Source organism: Triturus cristatus, chromosome 5_1 (genome assembly GCF_964204655.1).
Source record: "Triturus cristatus chromosome 5_1, aTriCri1.1, whole genome shotgun sequence".
NCBI lineage: Eukaryota > Metazoa > Chordata > Amphibia > Caudata > Salamandridae > Triturus > Triturus cristatus.
The window spans coordinates 416,028,503-416,046,230 of NC_140587.1; the positions used below are offsets into that span (position 1 = coordinate 416,028,503).

Below are 17,728 nucleotides of genomic sequence, written 5' to 3' on the forward strand. Positions count from 1 at the left end.
TTTCAAGATGAATAGTTCTTGATTTATGCTAATATACCAATTAGCAAACAAATCCCTTCCTGGTAAAACCTAAGGTGCATTGAACCAGGGGTAAGATTGCTACCACAGCTCTTTTAACAAGTGCCCTGATTTCAGAAATCTGGTCCTTTGCACATGTTCACTAGACACTTATTGGGATTCGACCTCCATGGCGGGTGCCCAAGTAGATCAGAAGTCTTTGAGGAATCTGTCTGGGTGATGATCAGTGCTGTTTTTATTTCTTGTCTGCCTTTTCTTGTGGGATGGGCTTGCCACTCTTTTCAGTGCTTATGACTTTTGGTGAGGATCCCCTCGAGGAGAAGGAAAAGTGACAACTACAATCATAGTTCTCATCCAGGGCAATCCTTATCAAAGTCATAAGCAACCCTCCCACCTTCCTGTGACTGAGTACAGCATTTTTTCTGTTGCTCCAAGGATCCTCTTGATTCTGTAACAATGACCTGAGCTGTCACCTGTTGGGCATGCTGGGTTACAGGAGGAAGGATGAGGGCCATAAAGGCACAATTATATTTTTTTGGTCTAATGTATAGTGGAGTAAATTTGCTAACATTGCCCTTCACATCCTTTCTTTTCTTTTTGTAAAAGATGTTTGTCACATCTAGTCACATTTTGCTTATAGAGTGATTATTTAGGGTTGTCATCTTTTTGTAAATGAAAAATGAATGACATTTTCCTATTTGTTTTGCAGTATTTCATCCTTTTAACCCCTTCGCCGCTGCACGAATTCAGCCGCGGCGGTGGGGGGGGGTCGGGGTCAGCGCGGCGCCGCCATGCTCGTGACGGTACCACTCCGTCATGAGCACGGGCGCGCTGTGCTCATGACGGAGTGGTTCCGTCATGACTCCGCCCACTTGCATTGATCGCCCGCACATGCGGGGAATCAGTGCCGCGTGGGCGGAGCGGCCGCCAACGGCCGCAGCATGACGGAACCACTCCGTCATGAGCACACGGCGCCTGTGGCTCATGACGGAGTGGTTCCGTCATGAGCAGGGAACGGGTTAAGCACACTTTTCTGATGAAAAAGCTTTGAGCATGTGTACATATGTGCACTTTTAGGGGTATATTTTATACAGCTCTCTGAAATCCCGTGTGTGGTGGGGACAAGTCCGTGAGTATGCATTTCATGGGGATTTCATTAGAAGCGAAGAAGTATTACAGATAAGTACCTTTCCCAGAGATGGGGGTCTTGTACTTGTAGAATTCCATTTGACAATATTGAAAATTTTAGAAAGAAGACATTTTTATTTCACGTAATGGGTACATTTGCAGACACTTTTGAAGGTAATAGCTACTACGTGAGCATTCATTTATTTTGGAAACGTATTGATATTTATTGAAATTTTTGTTGAAAATGTACTCTTTTTTTTTTTTTTTTTTTTTGTAGGTTGGAAATTCAAGCAGATGTGCAAAAAGAGCAGTACAGTCTGAGTGGTGAATCTGGCACTGTAAGTTTGGGAACAGTTAGTGATAATGCCAGTACCAAAGCAATGGCCGGATCCATTTTAAATTCTTATGCACTTTTGGACAGGTAAGAAATTGAGCAGTTGCATTTCACATTCTAAAAAGTGTTTACTTCGTTTCTCTTTTTATATTTTTATATAATGTTTTTCACTGAGGTTGCATTGCTTGTTATTTTTCTTTTCGTTACTCTTTGTATAACAAGGCAGAAGTATTAGACTGGATTTTCACTTGATTTGTTATATAATTAGGTGTGTGTGTGTGTGTGTGTGTGTGTGTGTGTGTGTGTGTGATCATGTTTGTGAGATCATGTTTGTGAGATCATGTTTGTGAGATCATGTTTGTGAGATCATGTTTGTTTCTCTATCTACTTGTGTCTTCGTGTTTGAGAGCACCTGGGCATATAGTGGGGAGTAACTTTCATATGATAGCACAGTCCTAGCACTGTGGACTATTTGAGCAACCCTCTGGTATATATTAGAAACTCAATGTTCGAGGCATATGAGCTGCAGATTACACACTTTTGCATAGATCGCCATCTGGTGTTGGGCCCGGATGTTTGCAGTTTGTTTTTCCTCTTGGAAAGTCTTTGGAAGTCACAAGGTCGGTGACTCCTCCTTTGGATGGTATTGTGCATGGGCTTCGGCTCCATCCTCAGATTGTTTTTTTCCGCCATCGGGCTCGGATGTAATCGTCGCGCTCCGGTCCCGAACAGCTTCCAGTTCGACGATCGACGCGCAATCCTCACCCCAAATCGCGGTATTGTTTCGATCGCGATCTCTTCAATCAACGTGCCTTCTCATCGGCACAGACCTTCGGTTCCAGTCGTCGACGGCGGCCTTCGGGCCTACCCAAGCTCCGGTTCCGGCTCATGGAAAGAACTCCATTTAAAAAGTGCCCTCGATGTGGGTCCAAATTTCCCCACACCGATCTTCATGAGGTATGCAACCTCTGCCTCTCCCCTGAACACGAGGCTCGAGACTGTCCGGCCTGTAAGTCTTTCCGATCCAAAAAGACTATTCGGGACCGAAGAGCTAGAAGGAACATGGCACACTCCTCGACGTCCATTCCAGTCGACATCTTCGGAGACGTCATCAACGATTGGGAACACCATCGTACCGAAGCCCTCGGGGTCGAAACCCAGCTCTTCGGTATCGACGCCATCTTCGGTACTGACCAAACCACACAAGGCCACCGGCACCGACACTTCCAAGCCGAAGCCCATCTCGGCGCCGACCAAGAGACCGGAGGTTCCCAAGCCGGGTTCTAAGCAACAAACCGGCACAGAAAAACCTAAAAAGACATCAGCCCCGACGCCTTCGGCGCCGAAGGACCAAACAACCTCACCAGAACTATTTACATCGGATCCCTTGCAAAAAACTCTCACCAAGGATCCAAAAACTGGACATTTGACACTCTCTACCAAAATGAGATATTTTGAGAAGCCTGCTCCGCCTCCACCTCCAAAGAGGAAGGACTCTGCTACCTCTCCGTTCAGAATACCTTCCCCTCCCCCTCCTCCTCCTTCCCCACCGCCACCCCCTCCGCCCTCTCCACCGCATCGTTCTCCGGCCCTGTCTCCAGACGATGATGATCAGGGGGACCCAAATCAGGATATAGGGGATGTGCCACAGGACCCCACCCCACAGGATCCCCAGACCCATGGGACGATTACAATATTCCAGATATCCCCAACGTCCTCTAGGCCATCTCCACCAGAAGATTCATTAGGGTTCAACCATCTTCTGCAAAGGGTGGCACATTATCACGGGGTGGACTTGCATACTGACCCCGTAGAGGAAGATTTCCTCCTAGACACATTTGATACCGGACATAGGTCCACCTCCATACTGCCCATGCTCAAAGGAGTGGTAAAGCATGCGCCAGAAGTTTTTAAGGACCCAGTTAGTCAGGGTCATTAACCCACGTATTGAAAAAAAATACAAACCTGCTCCCTCAGATCCCTCCTACATCAGAGGACCAGCGCCACAAGATTCTTTAGTAGTATCTACTGCACGTAAAAGGGCAAATTCACAAGCGTCAGGTGATGCACCACCACCTGACAAAGAATCAAAACTACTAGATGCATCAGGCAAACGCACAGCATCCCAGGCGGCCAACATATGGCGTATAGCAAACACTCAGGCACTACTGGCCAGATATGACAGGGCTCATTATGACGAGTTAGAAAGCATAATGCACCATCTCCCTGAAAAATATAAAGCTAGGACCAACGAGTCAATTCAAGAGGGTAAAACAATCACAAATACCTCCATACGTTGTGTCCTAGATGCAGCAGACACAGCCTCCAGGGCCATCCACACCAGCGTCCTTCTCCGTCCCCATGCTTGGCTAAGAGTATCTGGTTTTAAACCAGAAGTACAAACCTCCATCCTTAACCATCCCTTTGACCAGGAACATCTATTTGGGCCAAAGGTGGATGAGGCCTTAGAAAAATGAAAAAAGACACGGATACCGCAAAATCCATGGGGGCCTTACAGTCACAGCCGCCCAGACGCTCCTTTTGCCACTCCTCCTTTCGGAGTACATCCAGAGGCTACTCCTCAGACACAGCGTCCACATCATATAAATCCCCTACTCGGACCACCTTTACAAAAGGTTATCAAAGAGGCGGCTACAGGGGTAACAACAACAAGGGCAGAGGCAAAACAAACAACGCCCGTTCTGCCACACCTCCTACCCAATGACTTCCCCCCCCCTCCCCCCGCTTCCCCCAGACCATCCCACTCCGGTCGGGGGCAGACTCCAAAATTTCCTTCATGTCTGGGCGACCATCACCTCAGACAAATGGGTGACCCAAATAATTCGGTCAGGCTACTGCCTAGAAATAACATCTACCCCCCCAAACATTCCACCCAGGCAACGCCCAATGTCACAAGAACATTCAAAATTACTAAAGCAGGAGGTAATCTCCCTCCTACAAAAACAGGCAATAGAACACGTTCCTGTCAATCAACAAAATATGGGGGTCTACTCCCTATATTTTCTCATACCAAAAAGGGACGAGACTCTACGACCTATTCTAGATCTCCGGCCCCTAAACACATACATACACTCAGACTATTTTCATATGGTAACGCTTCAGCAGGTACTTCCGCTCCTCTCCCAAAACGACTTCCTCACCACTCTGGACTTGAAAGACGTATACTTCCACATTCCAGTGCACCATCCTCACAGAAAGTACCTCAGATTTGTAGTGGACGGACAACACTACCAATTCAAAGTGCTCCCGTTCGGAGTCACAACAGCACCACGGGTATTCACCAAGTGCCTGGCAGTGGTGGCGGCACACTTGAGAAGACAGCACATTCACGTCTTCCCATACCTAGATGATTGGCTGATAAAAGCCACTTCATACAATCAGTGTGTACAATACACCTCCACCACAATCGAACTACTTCACCAACTAGGCTTCACGGTGAACCACCAAAAGTCCCAGCTACAACCATCCCACATAAAACAATACCTCGGTGCCACCATAGACACCTCAAAAGCGATAGCCTACCCCAATCCGGCCAGGATTGCAAGCATTCAGGCTTTACGACAAAAATTCCTACATCAACACTCCCTTCCAGCACGAGTGTTCATAAAACAAATGGGGATGATGACCTCTTGCATTTTCATAGTGCCCCACGCAAGACTCCAGATGCGTCCCTTCCAAGAGTGCTTAGCACACCAGTGGAACCAGGCCCAAGGTCAAGTGACCGATCTGGTGTTGGTAGATGGTCGCACCCATCGCTCTCTGCAGTGGTGGAACACCACAAACCTTTCCAAAGGTCGACCGTTCCTGGACCCGGTTCCCCAGATAATACTAACAACGGACGCATCGCTCTCCGGCTGGGGAGCTCACCTATTACATCTCACCGTGCAAGGCACATGGACGCCTCAACAAAAGTTACTCCATACCAACCATCTGGAGTTACTAGCAATCTTTTTAGCCCTAAAATCTTTTCAAACACAGATTTCAGGCCAGGCAGTCCTCATTCGCACAGACAACATGACGGCCATGTATTATATACAACAACAAGGCGGCACACACACTCCACAGCTCTCTCAATTAGCACAGAGCATATGGAGATGGGCAATTCCCCACAAAATCTTTCTCCTAGCTCAACATGTCCCAGGAGTCCAAAACACCATGGCAGATCTGCTCAGCAGACAGACGCAACAAATCCACGAGTGGGAACTTCACCCACAGGTTCTTCATCCGTTCTTTCAAATGTGGGGGCATCCACAGATTGACCCCTTTGTCACCCACGAAAACACAAAATGCCCAAGCTTCGCCGCCAGATACCCACACCCATTGTCCAAAGGAAATGCGATATGTATGAACTGGTCAGGCAAATTTGCGTACGCTTTACCGTCTCTCCCACTCATTCCATTAGTGGTGCGCAAACTACAACAACACTCCCTCACACTAATCCTAGTAGCTCCAACGTGGGCCAGACAACCGTGGTATACCACGCTGCTGGAACTCTCTGTAGTACCACACCAAAAACTACACCTCTCACCATGCCTCCTAACACAGAACCATGGAGAGATCAGACACCCGGACCCAGCTCAGCTCAACCTTGCGATCTGGCTCCTGAAATCCTAGAATTTGGGTACCTAAATCTTCCCCCTGACTGTATGAACGTCATCAGAGAAGCTAGACGACCTACCACTAGAGCGTGCTACGCTGGCAAGTGGAAACGATTTGTTGTTTATTGCCATAACAACACCATCAATCCCCTGGACGTGTCCATTCAACACATCATAGGCTACTTACTCCACCTACAAAGGTGTAATCTAGCCTATACGTCCATTCAACTACACCTCGCAGCAATTGCAGCTTACGTACAAAACAGGCAACATCTATCACTCTTTAGAGTACCTGCCATTAAAGCCTTCATGGAAGGCCTGAAAAGAATAATTTCCCCCAGGTTACCACCCTCACCTGTGTGGAACTTAAATATCGTTCTCACAAGGCTAATGGGGCCTCCCTTCGAACCTTTGCACAAATGCGAACTACCATTCCTAACATGGAAAACAGCTTTCCTTGTAGCCATCACTTCCCTTAGAAGGGTCAGTGAGATACAAGCACTTACCATACAAGGACCTTTTTTTCAAATGCACCATAACAAGGTTGTTCTCTGTACCAACCCAAAATTCCTACCTAAAGTCATTTCCCCTTTTCACCTAAACCAATCTGTAGAACTACCAGTATTTTTCTCGCAACCACAGACAGTTGCAGATAGGGCTCTGCACATGCTAGATGTCAAACGAGCCTTACTCTACTACATCCAGAGAACACAACCTTTCCGCAAGACCAAACAACTGTTTGTCTCTTTCTCTCCACCACACAAGGGCAACCCCATCTCAAAATCGGGGATAGCTAGGTAGATTGTAAAATGCATCCAGATTTGCTACCACAAAGCATAACGAACGCTATCCGTTCCCCCTAAAGCCCATTCTACACGAAAGATAGGGGCTTCCATGGCATTTTTAGGGAACATCCCAATAGATGATATCTGCAAAGCAGCTACATGGTCAACACCGCACACTTTCACCAAACACTATTGTGTAGCTGTGCAAACTAAGCAACAAGCTAGTGTCGGCCAGGCTGTACTCAAAACATTATTTCAAACCACTGCAACAGATACCGGTGGTCGCCGCTAAGGTTGGGAACTGCTATATAGTCTATGCAAAAGTGTGTAATCTGCAGCTCATATGCCTCGAGCGGAATATGCTACTTACCAGTATGCATCTGTTCTTGGCATGTAGAGCTGCAGATCTACACACGCCCATCCGCCTCCCCGGCTACCTGTATCTGTTCCAGTTTATCTTATTTAGATACACACATGGGTATCTTCACTGTTATTACTACGCTCCATCTTTCCCTGCTGGCGAAAAACAATCTGAGGATGGAGCCGAAGCCCATGCGCAATACCATCCAAAGGAGGAGTCACCGACCTCGTGACTTCCAAAGACTTTCCAAGAGGAAAAACAAACTGCAAACATCCAGGCCCAACACCAGATGGCGATCTATGCAAAAGTGTGTAGATCTGCAGCTCTACATGCCAAGAACAGATGCATACTGGTAAGTAGCATATTCCTTCTATTTTGCTTTATAATTTTATATCCCTTGTGTATTATTGTAATTGACAATTACAGGCTCAGGATCAGTGACGTGTATTAGATCTCATGACCCAGTATTTAAAACTGGTGCCATATCCACAGTCAACTTTTTTCTAGTATTAGTAGAAAGGTGCTGTTTCATACATACTTTAGTGATATGCCACACTTTTGAAAGCACACACTTTTCTGCTGCACAAACATCATTTGTTTTTGCAGATGAATACTAATCCCGAGTCATGTTGCAGTCTTTGACATATTTGTTTGTTTCGTTCATACCTTTACAGAACTGCCAATATGGCCTATAGTTTTCTTAGCGAGCATATTAAACTGGTGTTGTAAAATGTACTGTTGTGCTGCATTATTCCTAGTTTTATTGAGTGAAGGACAGCTTAAATGCACTCCGGTTAGGTTCTGATTCACTCAAAAGACTGCCTATCTGGAGGAACATTTTATTGATAAGACAATGGTACAACAGAAAAATACACATAAACCTAATAGATTTTTTTAATGAATATGTGTATTGGTAGTAGTGAGATATAGAACCATATCATTCTGACCCCCAGGCAAACAGGCCAAAAAAGAGAATGAAAAGAAGTGTGCAATCTCCAACCACCATCAGGCAAAAGGTTGACTGCTCAAAAAAGCTGTACTGCAACAAGTTTCAAGCTAAGCAGTTTCCTGAAAAGTGCTACTACAAGAATTCAAAGTTTCTCTGGTTGTGTACCATAGGAGATAGAACAGCAGTTAGACAGTAAAGAATAACAAAAAACTTGCAATTAAACAACAGACCTACCTCCAGCATATCCCAGGGAGGCATCCCTCCGGGTATGTGGAAGGAGGCCCACAATCCAGGCTTGCTACGTCAGCCTGAATGATGGTTCATGCCCTTCCACAACACCAGTGCTGATTCAAACTGCAAGAGCTAGTAGTTCTTTACTCTATGACTCACCTGCAGTCGAGCCGGATAGCTCACGTATACCTGATATCCTTTGGCTACAAGGTCGTTCTTAATAATGAACTCTGTCTTTGTGACCAAAGTTTAGGGATTTAAATCTGAAACAATAAACAACTCTCTCCCCTCATCGTGGTTCTATTCTGCACAGCTGCATGGAGAGTCTGTAGCAGGGATTGAATGAACCACCATCATCACTATGCCATTCATATTGTTTTAATTTTTTTTGTACTAAGGGGATAGTCAGTAGGCCTCCTTCACCACTACATTTCGTTGATCATCTTGTCTAGTTCCCTGGATCTCTGTTATAGCCTCTTCCATAGTTCCCTTGTGGGAGCTCTGTGGGACTCTACCGGAACACCCAGAGCTCACAAATGTTTGCATTATTCCATATTGTCTAGCATGTTCGAGCATCCACAGCGTAGTTGCTGAATGTTTCCAGGTCCTGAACACTATCAGTGTTGTCAGACTCCTCTTTTTCTAGTTTTTGCTGGTCACATCTTTGTTCCTCCTGTTTCTCAACTGATAACACCATGCTCATCTGACCCTCTAACTTTTGTTCTATTCCTCGTACTGCCGCCTCATTATTGCCTGTCCAGTTGCGCGAGTCAACGCACAAGCTGTCTTTTCACCTAATGTCAGTTACATGTTTTTTTTTTTTAATGTTCTGCAGGTTTTCTTTTTTTGAGCCCACCTGGATGGTGGACTATATGATGTGGAGAAGTCCCCCATCCCTTTTTTTCCTCTGCTGTCATCTTTTATACTGTTAGAAATGTGTGTCTCTAGTTGGCAGTGGTATGCACCCTGAACAAGTAGGGACACTTCTTTCTAGTCAGGTTAAGGGAATTACACACCAAGATAACCCCTGCTCATCCCCTTGGTAGCTTGGCATGAGCAGTCTGGTCTATCTCGGAGGCAATGTGTAAAGTATTTGTACATAACGCACACAGTAACACAATGAAAACACTACAAATGGACACCACTCCAGTTAAAATAAAGTATCTTTATCCAAACCAAATAAGACCAAAACCACACAAATCCAACATACACTACTCAAACTAAGACTTTTAAAAGGTTTTAGCAATTCTGTCCATAAGAAACTATGGATGCCGTGATTTTACACAAAGTACCTTAAGATGCATCAAAATTCACAAGGCTAAACGGCCAGAGAGGAGGGAAGCGTCTGAAAACATAGTGATGAGTTGGTTCCTGAGTCCTTGGGGATACAATGCGTCGGTTCTGCTGCACGCAGGAGAAGTGTTGTGTCAAATCTGGACTGTAAGGGAAGCAAGGCGCCGATTCCAAGACTGTTCTGGTCTGCGGGTGATGCGTCGGAAAATCTTGCCACTCAGGTGCGATGCGTGGAAATCTGGACACACTGGAGGTTGAAGCCACGGCGATAAACAGGCTCTGCATCGATTTCTTCAGCTGCGATCCCACAATGTGTGGATTCTTTCAGCCACACAGCAGGGCTTGCGTCGGAGTCAGTGTGGTGGTCTCAGACTTCGGAGACTGGTGCGCTTCACTTGGACTGCAGCGATTTCATTGAGCGCTGGCAGCTGATGTATCGATTTCTTCAGCGGCATGGCGGCGGTGTGTGGAAGTTCTTCCCACACGGCGCTGCTGCATCAGAAAAACTGACGCTGAGAGGGCGATGCGTTGTTGTTCAGGTTTCATGTAGCTTTTTGCAGCAGGCACAATCTCCAAGGGCCCAGAACTGAAATTGGCACCATAAGGCAGATGGGAACTCCCAGCAGGGGAGTTCAAGGATGTTGCAGGTGAAGTCGTTGTGTCCCTGAGACGTGTTAACAGGAGCCAAACTCTACTTCAAGCCCTTGGAGAATCTTCTCATACACTATACAGCAGAGTAAAAGTCCAGTCCTTTCCACTGCCCACAGAAGCAGCAACTGCAGGCCAACACAGCAAAGCAATACACAGCAAAGGTGCAGTACTCCTCTTGACAGTTCTTCAGCTCTTCTTCTTGGCAGGGTCCTCTTGATCCAGAAGTGTTCAAAAAGTCTGGGGTTTTAGGTCCAATTCTTATACCTCTTTTGGCCTTTGAAGTTGGCAAAACTTCAAAGAAAATCTTTGTTGTTGACAAGGTCATGCCTCCGGGGGAGTGGAGATAGCATTGTGAGAGGACAGGCACTGCCTTGTTCAGGTGTCAGGGACCACTCCGCCCACCACTCTAGCTCAGGAAGACCCAACAGCATGGATGGTGATAGTCCATCAGGATATGCAGGACACACCCTTGCTCCCTTTGTTTGACACTCTAGAGGGAATGCACAAAAAGGCCCCTGTCAGTCTAACTCAGAAGTTGATTCCACAGGCAGGCAGAGGCACAGGTTTGTTAAACAAGAAAATGCCCACTTTGAAAAATTGACATTTTCAAACACACAATCTGAAAAACACCTTCACTACAAGATGTATTTTTAAATTTTGAGCTCAGGGAGCCGAAACTCCAAATCTCTCTCTTCCCAGTTGAAAGTTACACTTGTAAATTGTTACAATGCAGCTCCAATGATAACCTATGGGAGAGACAGGCCTTGCAATAGTGAAAAACTAAATTGGCAGTATTTCATTATCAGGACATGTAAAACACCAGCACATGTCCCACCTCTTACATACACTGCACCCTGCCTAAGGGGATACCTTGGGTCTACCATAGGGGTGCCTTACATGTATAAAAAGCGAAGGCCATGGCCTGACAATTGGGTGCACTGGCCAGGTCAACATGGCAGTTTAAAACTGCACTCACATACACTACAATGGCAGGCCTGAGACAAGTTTACAGGGTTCTTCATGTGGGTGGCACAATCAGTGCTGCAGGCCCACTAGTAGAATTTGATATTCAGGCCCTGGGCACACACAGTGCGCTTTAATAGGGGCTTACCAGTAAATCCGATAAGCCAATCATGGATAACCAATCAGAATCGCAATTTACACAAGGAGCACTTGCACTTTAGCACTGATCAGCAGTGGTAAAGTGCGCAGAGTACCTAAACCAGCAAAAACTAAGTCAAGCACACAGTCAAAAATACAGGTGGTAGGGGGGCGTGGCCAAGCTCATGGCAGCGTAAGACGGGTTGCCGCGAGCTCCTGCTAGAGCCCGACATCCGAGCCTAAACCTGCAGTTACCACTGACTGAATTTACAGAAACCGGTTCCCTCTGGGAGCGGCACCCCTCCCCCTCTCCCCCTGACGGGCGGCGAGACCTCAAGGACCACCCATCGGAGGAGGGAACGGAGTTTTGCGAGACAGATGCCCGGGAGCGTAAAAGACGCTGCCGGCCGTGTGGGTGAGACTCGGAGGCCCGGCGCGCTTGAAGACAACTGAGGGAGGTCCTGGACCTTCGCCCGCTGCATGCCCTCATCCAGAGCAGGGGGAAGCGAGAGGAACCGCCCGCGGCCTCGTGGTCTTGCGAGTGTGTGCCGTGAGCGGGAGGGCCTGGGCCCCCTCTTGAGACTGTACTGAGCTGCGATAGACCCGGTGAGACCTAGCGGTGGCTGGCCTCTGGTGAGAGGCCCGAGAGAGCACCTTGAAAAGTGGTAGGGCCTGGGAGAGCCCGTGTCGGGTGAAGACGCTGAGAGAGACACTTACTGATAGCTGAAGATCCTGCCAATGGATTTGCCGCAAGTGCCACCCGGGTTGCCCTCTGGGTGGGGGCTGGAGACTCCAACTCGAGGTGGGCAATTCCTGCACGGACTGCGCTGCCCCCCCGGCCCCCGTAGGGTATAGGTAGTGGAGGGCGGCGTGCCCTGGGGCTGCTTCTGCCCTCTCTCTCTTTCGCTGTTCTTCTCCCTTGGACCCAGAGGTGTGACGAGAGTGCTGAGACCACAGACCCACGATAGGTCTCCTGGCCATTCAGAGACGGCATAAAGAGCCCGTACGCCCGAGGATTGACTGAGAGGTGCCGTTCTTCTTGGCTCTGACGTGGACGAGGGCACGGACCGGGGATATACCCTTCTAGCAAGCAAGACTCAAACCTACGAAATGATTAAAGATAAATATCCGAAACCCCAGAGACAGGGGAAAATGGATATGTACACCAAAGTGCTCCCCGCGCAGGCCGCGGCGACAGACGGTGCATTCGTCATCTGACACGACTCCGCTCCTACAGTCCATACAGAGCTCCAGGGGAGCCTTGGAGGGGAGGATTGGAGAGGTTTGCTCCGTGGTGTCGCTGCTCCGACAAGACCTCCGCAAGGTGTCCGAAAGGGTAAGTGAGGCCGAGACCCGGGTGTCGGAGGTGAAAGATACTGTCAAAGATCTCCAGAAGGGGTTGAAAGACATGAAGAACTACGCAGCTAACATGTTATGGAAGATCGATGGATGCGGAAAAGTAGGCCTGGAGGAATAACCTACGATTTGTGGGATTTGCGAAAGGTGCGGATACTGTGGCATTCCTGACAACCTGGCTGAAAGATCTAATCCCAGCTGAGCGATTTTCTCAATGCTTCGTCATAGAACACGCACTGAGCGCCAGACCCCCTCCCGGGGCGCCGTCCAGGCCCATCATCGCGAGGCTGTTAAACTTTTTACATAGGGACATGATACTAAGCGAAATGCGACAAAAGGGAGAGGTCCGCTACAAGAACCTCAAAATTATGACTTTTCCGGATTACAGCTGCAAGGTTCAAAAGCAGCACCGCACCTTCGACTCCGTGAAGGTGAAGTCACGGGCTACGCAAGTTCAATATATGCTCCTTTTCCCAGCAAAGCTAAATGTTCTTTTCCAGGGCTAGGCCCTTTTCTTTCAGACCACTGAAGAGGCCTGGGCATTGGTGGAAGAGCGCCCAGTGTCTCGACCCCGGGAGGGATCACAACTGGACAATATCATGTCATGCGGCGGAGTCAGAGGAGAGAGATCACGCCCAGCAGAGACGTCGCCTAACTGCGAACCTGAAATTGGAGACTGGGTACAGGAACTCCATATGCTCTGCGGAAACCTAAACACGTCCAGGGAGGTCAGGATCAATATAAAAGTGATCATTCGCAATCTGAACCTGAAAGGGCACGTAAAATGAGGTCTCCCGATCCGCAAACCGACTCTGAAGACAATGACTTGTCCTAGGGAGTGGAATCCAGACGTCCTCTAGAGAAGGCAATTCAGGAGCTCGAAAAGGACAAAAAGGTTGAGGGGCCTGCAGTGGGAGTTCCACCTTTGGAGATTGACTTTAACGAACTGGGTTCTGCAACTTGAACTTCGGCGGGGAGTCATTGACTAACAACATCGATCCCCCCTACTGTGCTGAGGCGACCTGCGCTTTTAACAGTGACTCACTTGGACATCTGAGCAATAAACTGTAAGTGTTGGGGTTTTGGGGATTCTAATGTGGGTGGGGGTGACGACAGACTGACCTGTTCTCACCTACTAAGGGTCACTTCCAGAAATGGGGGGCTGAAGGATATGAGGGGGGAAGAGGGATGTGGGGTGGGGGGGTGGTTGGGGCTTTGCACAGTTGGGATTTAAATGTGTACATGTTATCTGGTTGAGCGCAACACCTTTCACAGCAGGACGAATCTACAGATCGAGATTTAATGGAGATCGGAACTCTCACTTACCACCAGGTTTCAGGGACAGGAACATATTGCTGTCAAACCTAACATGACACATAACTCTCACTTAACGGATCTGACTTGGAACGTTAACGGACTAGGGGATGGGATTAAAAGAGGACTTGTATCTCAACACATTAAGAGACTATGTCCAGATATGGTAATGCTTCAAGAAACACACCTCAAAGGCACAAAATGTGGTTTCATCGGTCGCGGGGCCTACAAAGTTCTGGCCCACTCAGAATTCATGGGGCACGGGGGTGGCTATCCTGATTTAAAAAAGCTTTCCCTTTCAAATTTCACGCTTCTGGAATGACCCTCTAGGTAGATACGTGGGTGTCTCAAGGCACCGGGGCAGGGTTGAGACCACACTGATTTGCGTGTACGCCCCACCCAGCTCACAAGCGCCCACCATGGCTAAGGTGGTTGACATCCTGCTTGAAACACCTTCCACCCTGCACATTGTAGGTGGCGACTTTAATGGCGTTATGGACCCTGCACTGGACCGCGGGGGGGGGGGGGGGGGGTAGGTCCACATACACCACACCATTGAAGAGATTCTCCACGACAATGGGCCTGACAGATGTCTGGAGAGAGACGCATCCCCTAGCTAGAAAATTCTCCTTCCACTCTGGGGCCCATGACACTCACTCTAGGCTGTATTATATATTTATCCCCAAGGGGGGACTACAGGCAGTAGTGCGTGCAGAATACACAGCTAGGGGACTGTCAGATCACTCTCCGCTTCTGGTCGAGATGGGACTGAGAGACCGGGAGGATGCACATAGCTGGAGACCTGAAAAACCCCAAAATAGCCAAAGGGATTAGGGCAGATACCGAAGTCTACTTTCTGGAAAACAAAGACTCTTTCTGTCTGGGGTGACTGTTTGGGAAGGATATAAGACGGTGTTGAGGGACAGAGCCGTATAGCATGGGAAAAGAAAGAGAGAGAGAAAAAAACCTAGTTGCACTAGAACATGAAATAAGTGAATTACACAAGCAATTCACCCACTGTGGCGACCCCAAGTTGACACGCAGATTGACTATCCTGTGAATGGAATACAAGGAGCTGGACATGGGTAACGCAAAACAAATGCACCTAGCGACATTACATAGACTCTATGAAGTAGGGGACCTGGCGGGGAAACTCTTGGCCTGGGTCAGCAGACAGGAGATTCAGGACAGATTGGTGAGGGAGGTGAAAGACCAAGGAGGGCCACTCAATCTACGGATCTAGGGGTGGCAAACGCTTTTGAGGAATACTACAGAGACTTGTATCGTGTGCATATCTCCAAATTACAGGCAGAGATACAGGATTATCTGATGGCCATCCCCATGCCAGGCTTGGGACCTGCAAGAGGATCTGTCGTTGGCAGAGGTCCAAGCAGCAGTGGCGAAGTTTTGCCCTGGAAGACCCCTGGAATCAACGGGCTACCCGCAGAATTCTTTTGGCGCTATACCAATATCCTGAGCCCGCACCTTCTCCGGCTTTTCACAGAGACCCACAAGGAGGGTATTCTTCCACTGGATCTGCGCAGGGCCACTATCGTGGTCATCCATAAGGTGGGAAAACCCCGTGACCAGTGTGGTTCTTATAGACCCACTTCATTACTGAAAACAGAAATCAAAATCCTGGCTACCATCTTGGCGACGCGTCTGCTGGGGGTAATCACCGATCTGATACATGAGGATCAGTCTGGATTCATGCGAGGCAGATTCACCCGTCTAAATCGCAGACGCATGCATAACTGGCTCATGAAAGTGAGACACAGGGAAAGACCGCAGGTCTTCCTATCATTAGACGCTGAAAAGGCATTTGACGCTGTGGACTGGTCATTTCTGGATGCTACTCTGGCCAGGTCCGGCTTCAGGCCGAAGTTCTGCAGCTGGGTAACCCTTTTATATAACCAACCATTGGCCACGGTGCAAGTAAACCGGCACCACTCTGCCCCCTTCCCTATCGAGAGGGGGAGGCGGCAGGGCTGTCCCCTTTCACCTCTTCTCTTCGCGCTCACCCTTGAGTCACTGGCCTGTACTATTAGAGTGCACCCTTCATCCGAGGCTTCAGCACCACATCCACAGGTTCGAGATAGGTGAAAAATGATCTCTATGCCGATTATATTTTGATGTACATCTCTGATCCCGAAAGATAGATACTGTCCCTCTTTGACGTGATCACTGAATACGGCAGTCAATCGGGTTATAAGATCAACTGGAATAAGTCCACGCTGTACTGCCCGACCACTACACTAGTGGATTGCCCCCTACCCGGAGAGTTGCGAGTATTACAGAGGGGCTTTAAATACCTCCGCATATTTGTTACTCCACATTCAGAGATATGTAGAAAGGAAAACCTTGGTTCAGTTCTGAACAACTTCAAGTTAGAGGTGGAGGGATCTCCCCCTTACTCTGCTCGGTCGGGCAGCAATATTCAAAATGATCACCCTTCCCCCAACTCCTATACGCCCTGCAAAACTCGTACCACTCTCTACCCAAGTCTATCTTTGCCGAAACAGCAAGTAAAATACGAATACTACTGTGGCAAGTGAGTCATCCGAGAATATCGCTTGGGACACTGCAACGTAATCCATATAATGGGGGGATAGCGCTTCCTGACATAGAGGCGTACTACTGGGCGTCCCATCTGATACCCATAAATGAATGGATTCACAAGCCTAGAGACCATCCAGCATATCACCTGGAGAGGGAGGAAATGTTACCACACACATACTTATATTATCTCTATGGGGGAAGGGTGCGTCCCAACTATTGCCAGCGACTCAGGTGACCCTGTCAGCATGGAAGAGGGCGACCAAGGCCATGGGATGGACCGGAAAGATCACAAAGTACACAGCTCTGAGAGGGAGTCCTGTTTCGATAGATACACAGGCTTAAGGGGTTTGAGACCTGGGATATCCTGGGGATCTCCACAGTGGGGAACATCCTTGAACAAGGGAAACTCAAAACATTGGCAAAATTCAAACAAGATTACGACATGTACAACTCCCAATTCCTTAAATATGCGCAGCTGGCCATGCCTGGCGGGCAGAGAAGCTCCCCAGCGAACAACTCCCGGAATATGCACCCCTGGAATGCAGACTCTTGCAAGAAGAGTTGACACATAAAGCGATCTCCTTCACATACAAGACTATTAATAACAATATCCCTGATGGCTTGGTGGGACTCCGGGCACGGTGGGAGAGGGAGGGGGGGCCCATGGAGGACATAGACTGGGAGGCAGCGCAGATGCACCCCAGAGAGGTCGCCATAAAAGCGAGACTTCGCTTCATCCATCTTAAGATACTACACCGTATTTACTGTGACAGGTTGCACAAGATGGGTAGGGCGGAATCTCCATTCAGTTTGACGTATAACGGCCAAAGGTGGCGACTTCCACTCAATATGGTCATGTCCTGAGATACAGTTGTATTGGACACAGGTGTTCGAAGTACTGGACGCGACCCTGGTGGTGACACTGCCGATAGACCCCAAGTTCGTGATACTTGGGATATCAAGCAAGGTAGACATCACCAGACCACAGCTACTTTTTGCCTCCTTGGGACTGGTGGTCGCCAAGAGGGA

General features: G+C 48.3%; 1 protein-coding gene across 4 annotated transcripts in view; it reads left to right on the forward strand.

The window, feature by feature from the left end:
• Nucleotides 1-17,728, forward strand: part of RNF19A (ring finger protein 19A, RBR E3 ubiquitin protein ligase) — a 498,540-nt gene that overhangs the window by 461,107 nt on the left and 19,705 nt on the right. For all 4 annotated transcript variants that reach the window (XM_085605173.1, XM_085605174.1, XM_085605172.1 and 1 more), the window contains one exon: nucleotides 1,424-1,567. In XM_085605173.1, the coding sequence (XP_085461299.1) occupies nucleotides 1,424-1,567 (144 nt within the window). The remainder of the gene's footprint in view (nucleotides 1-1,423; nucleotides 1,568-17,728) is intronic.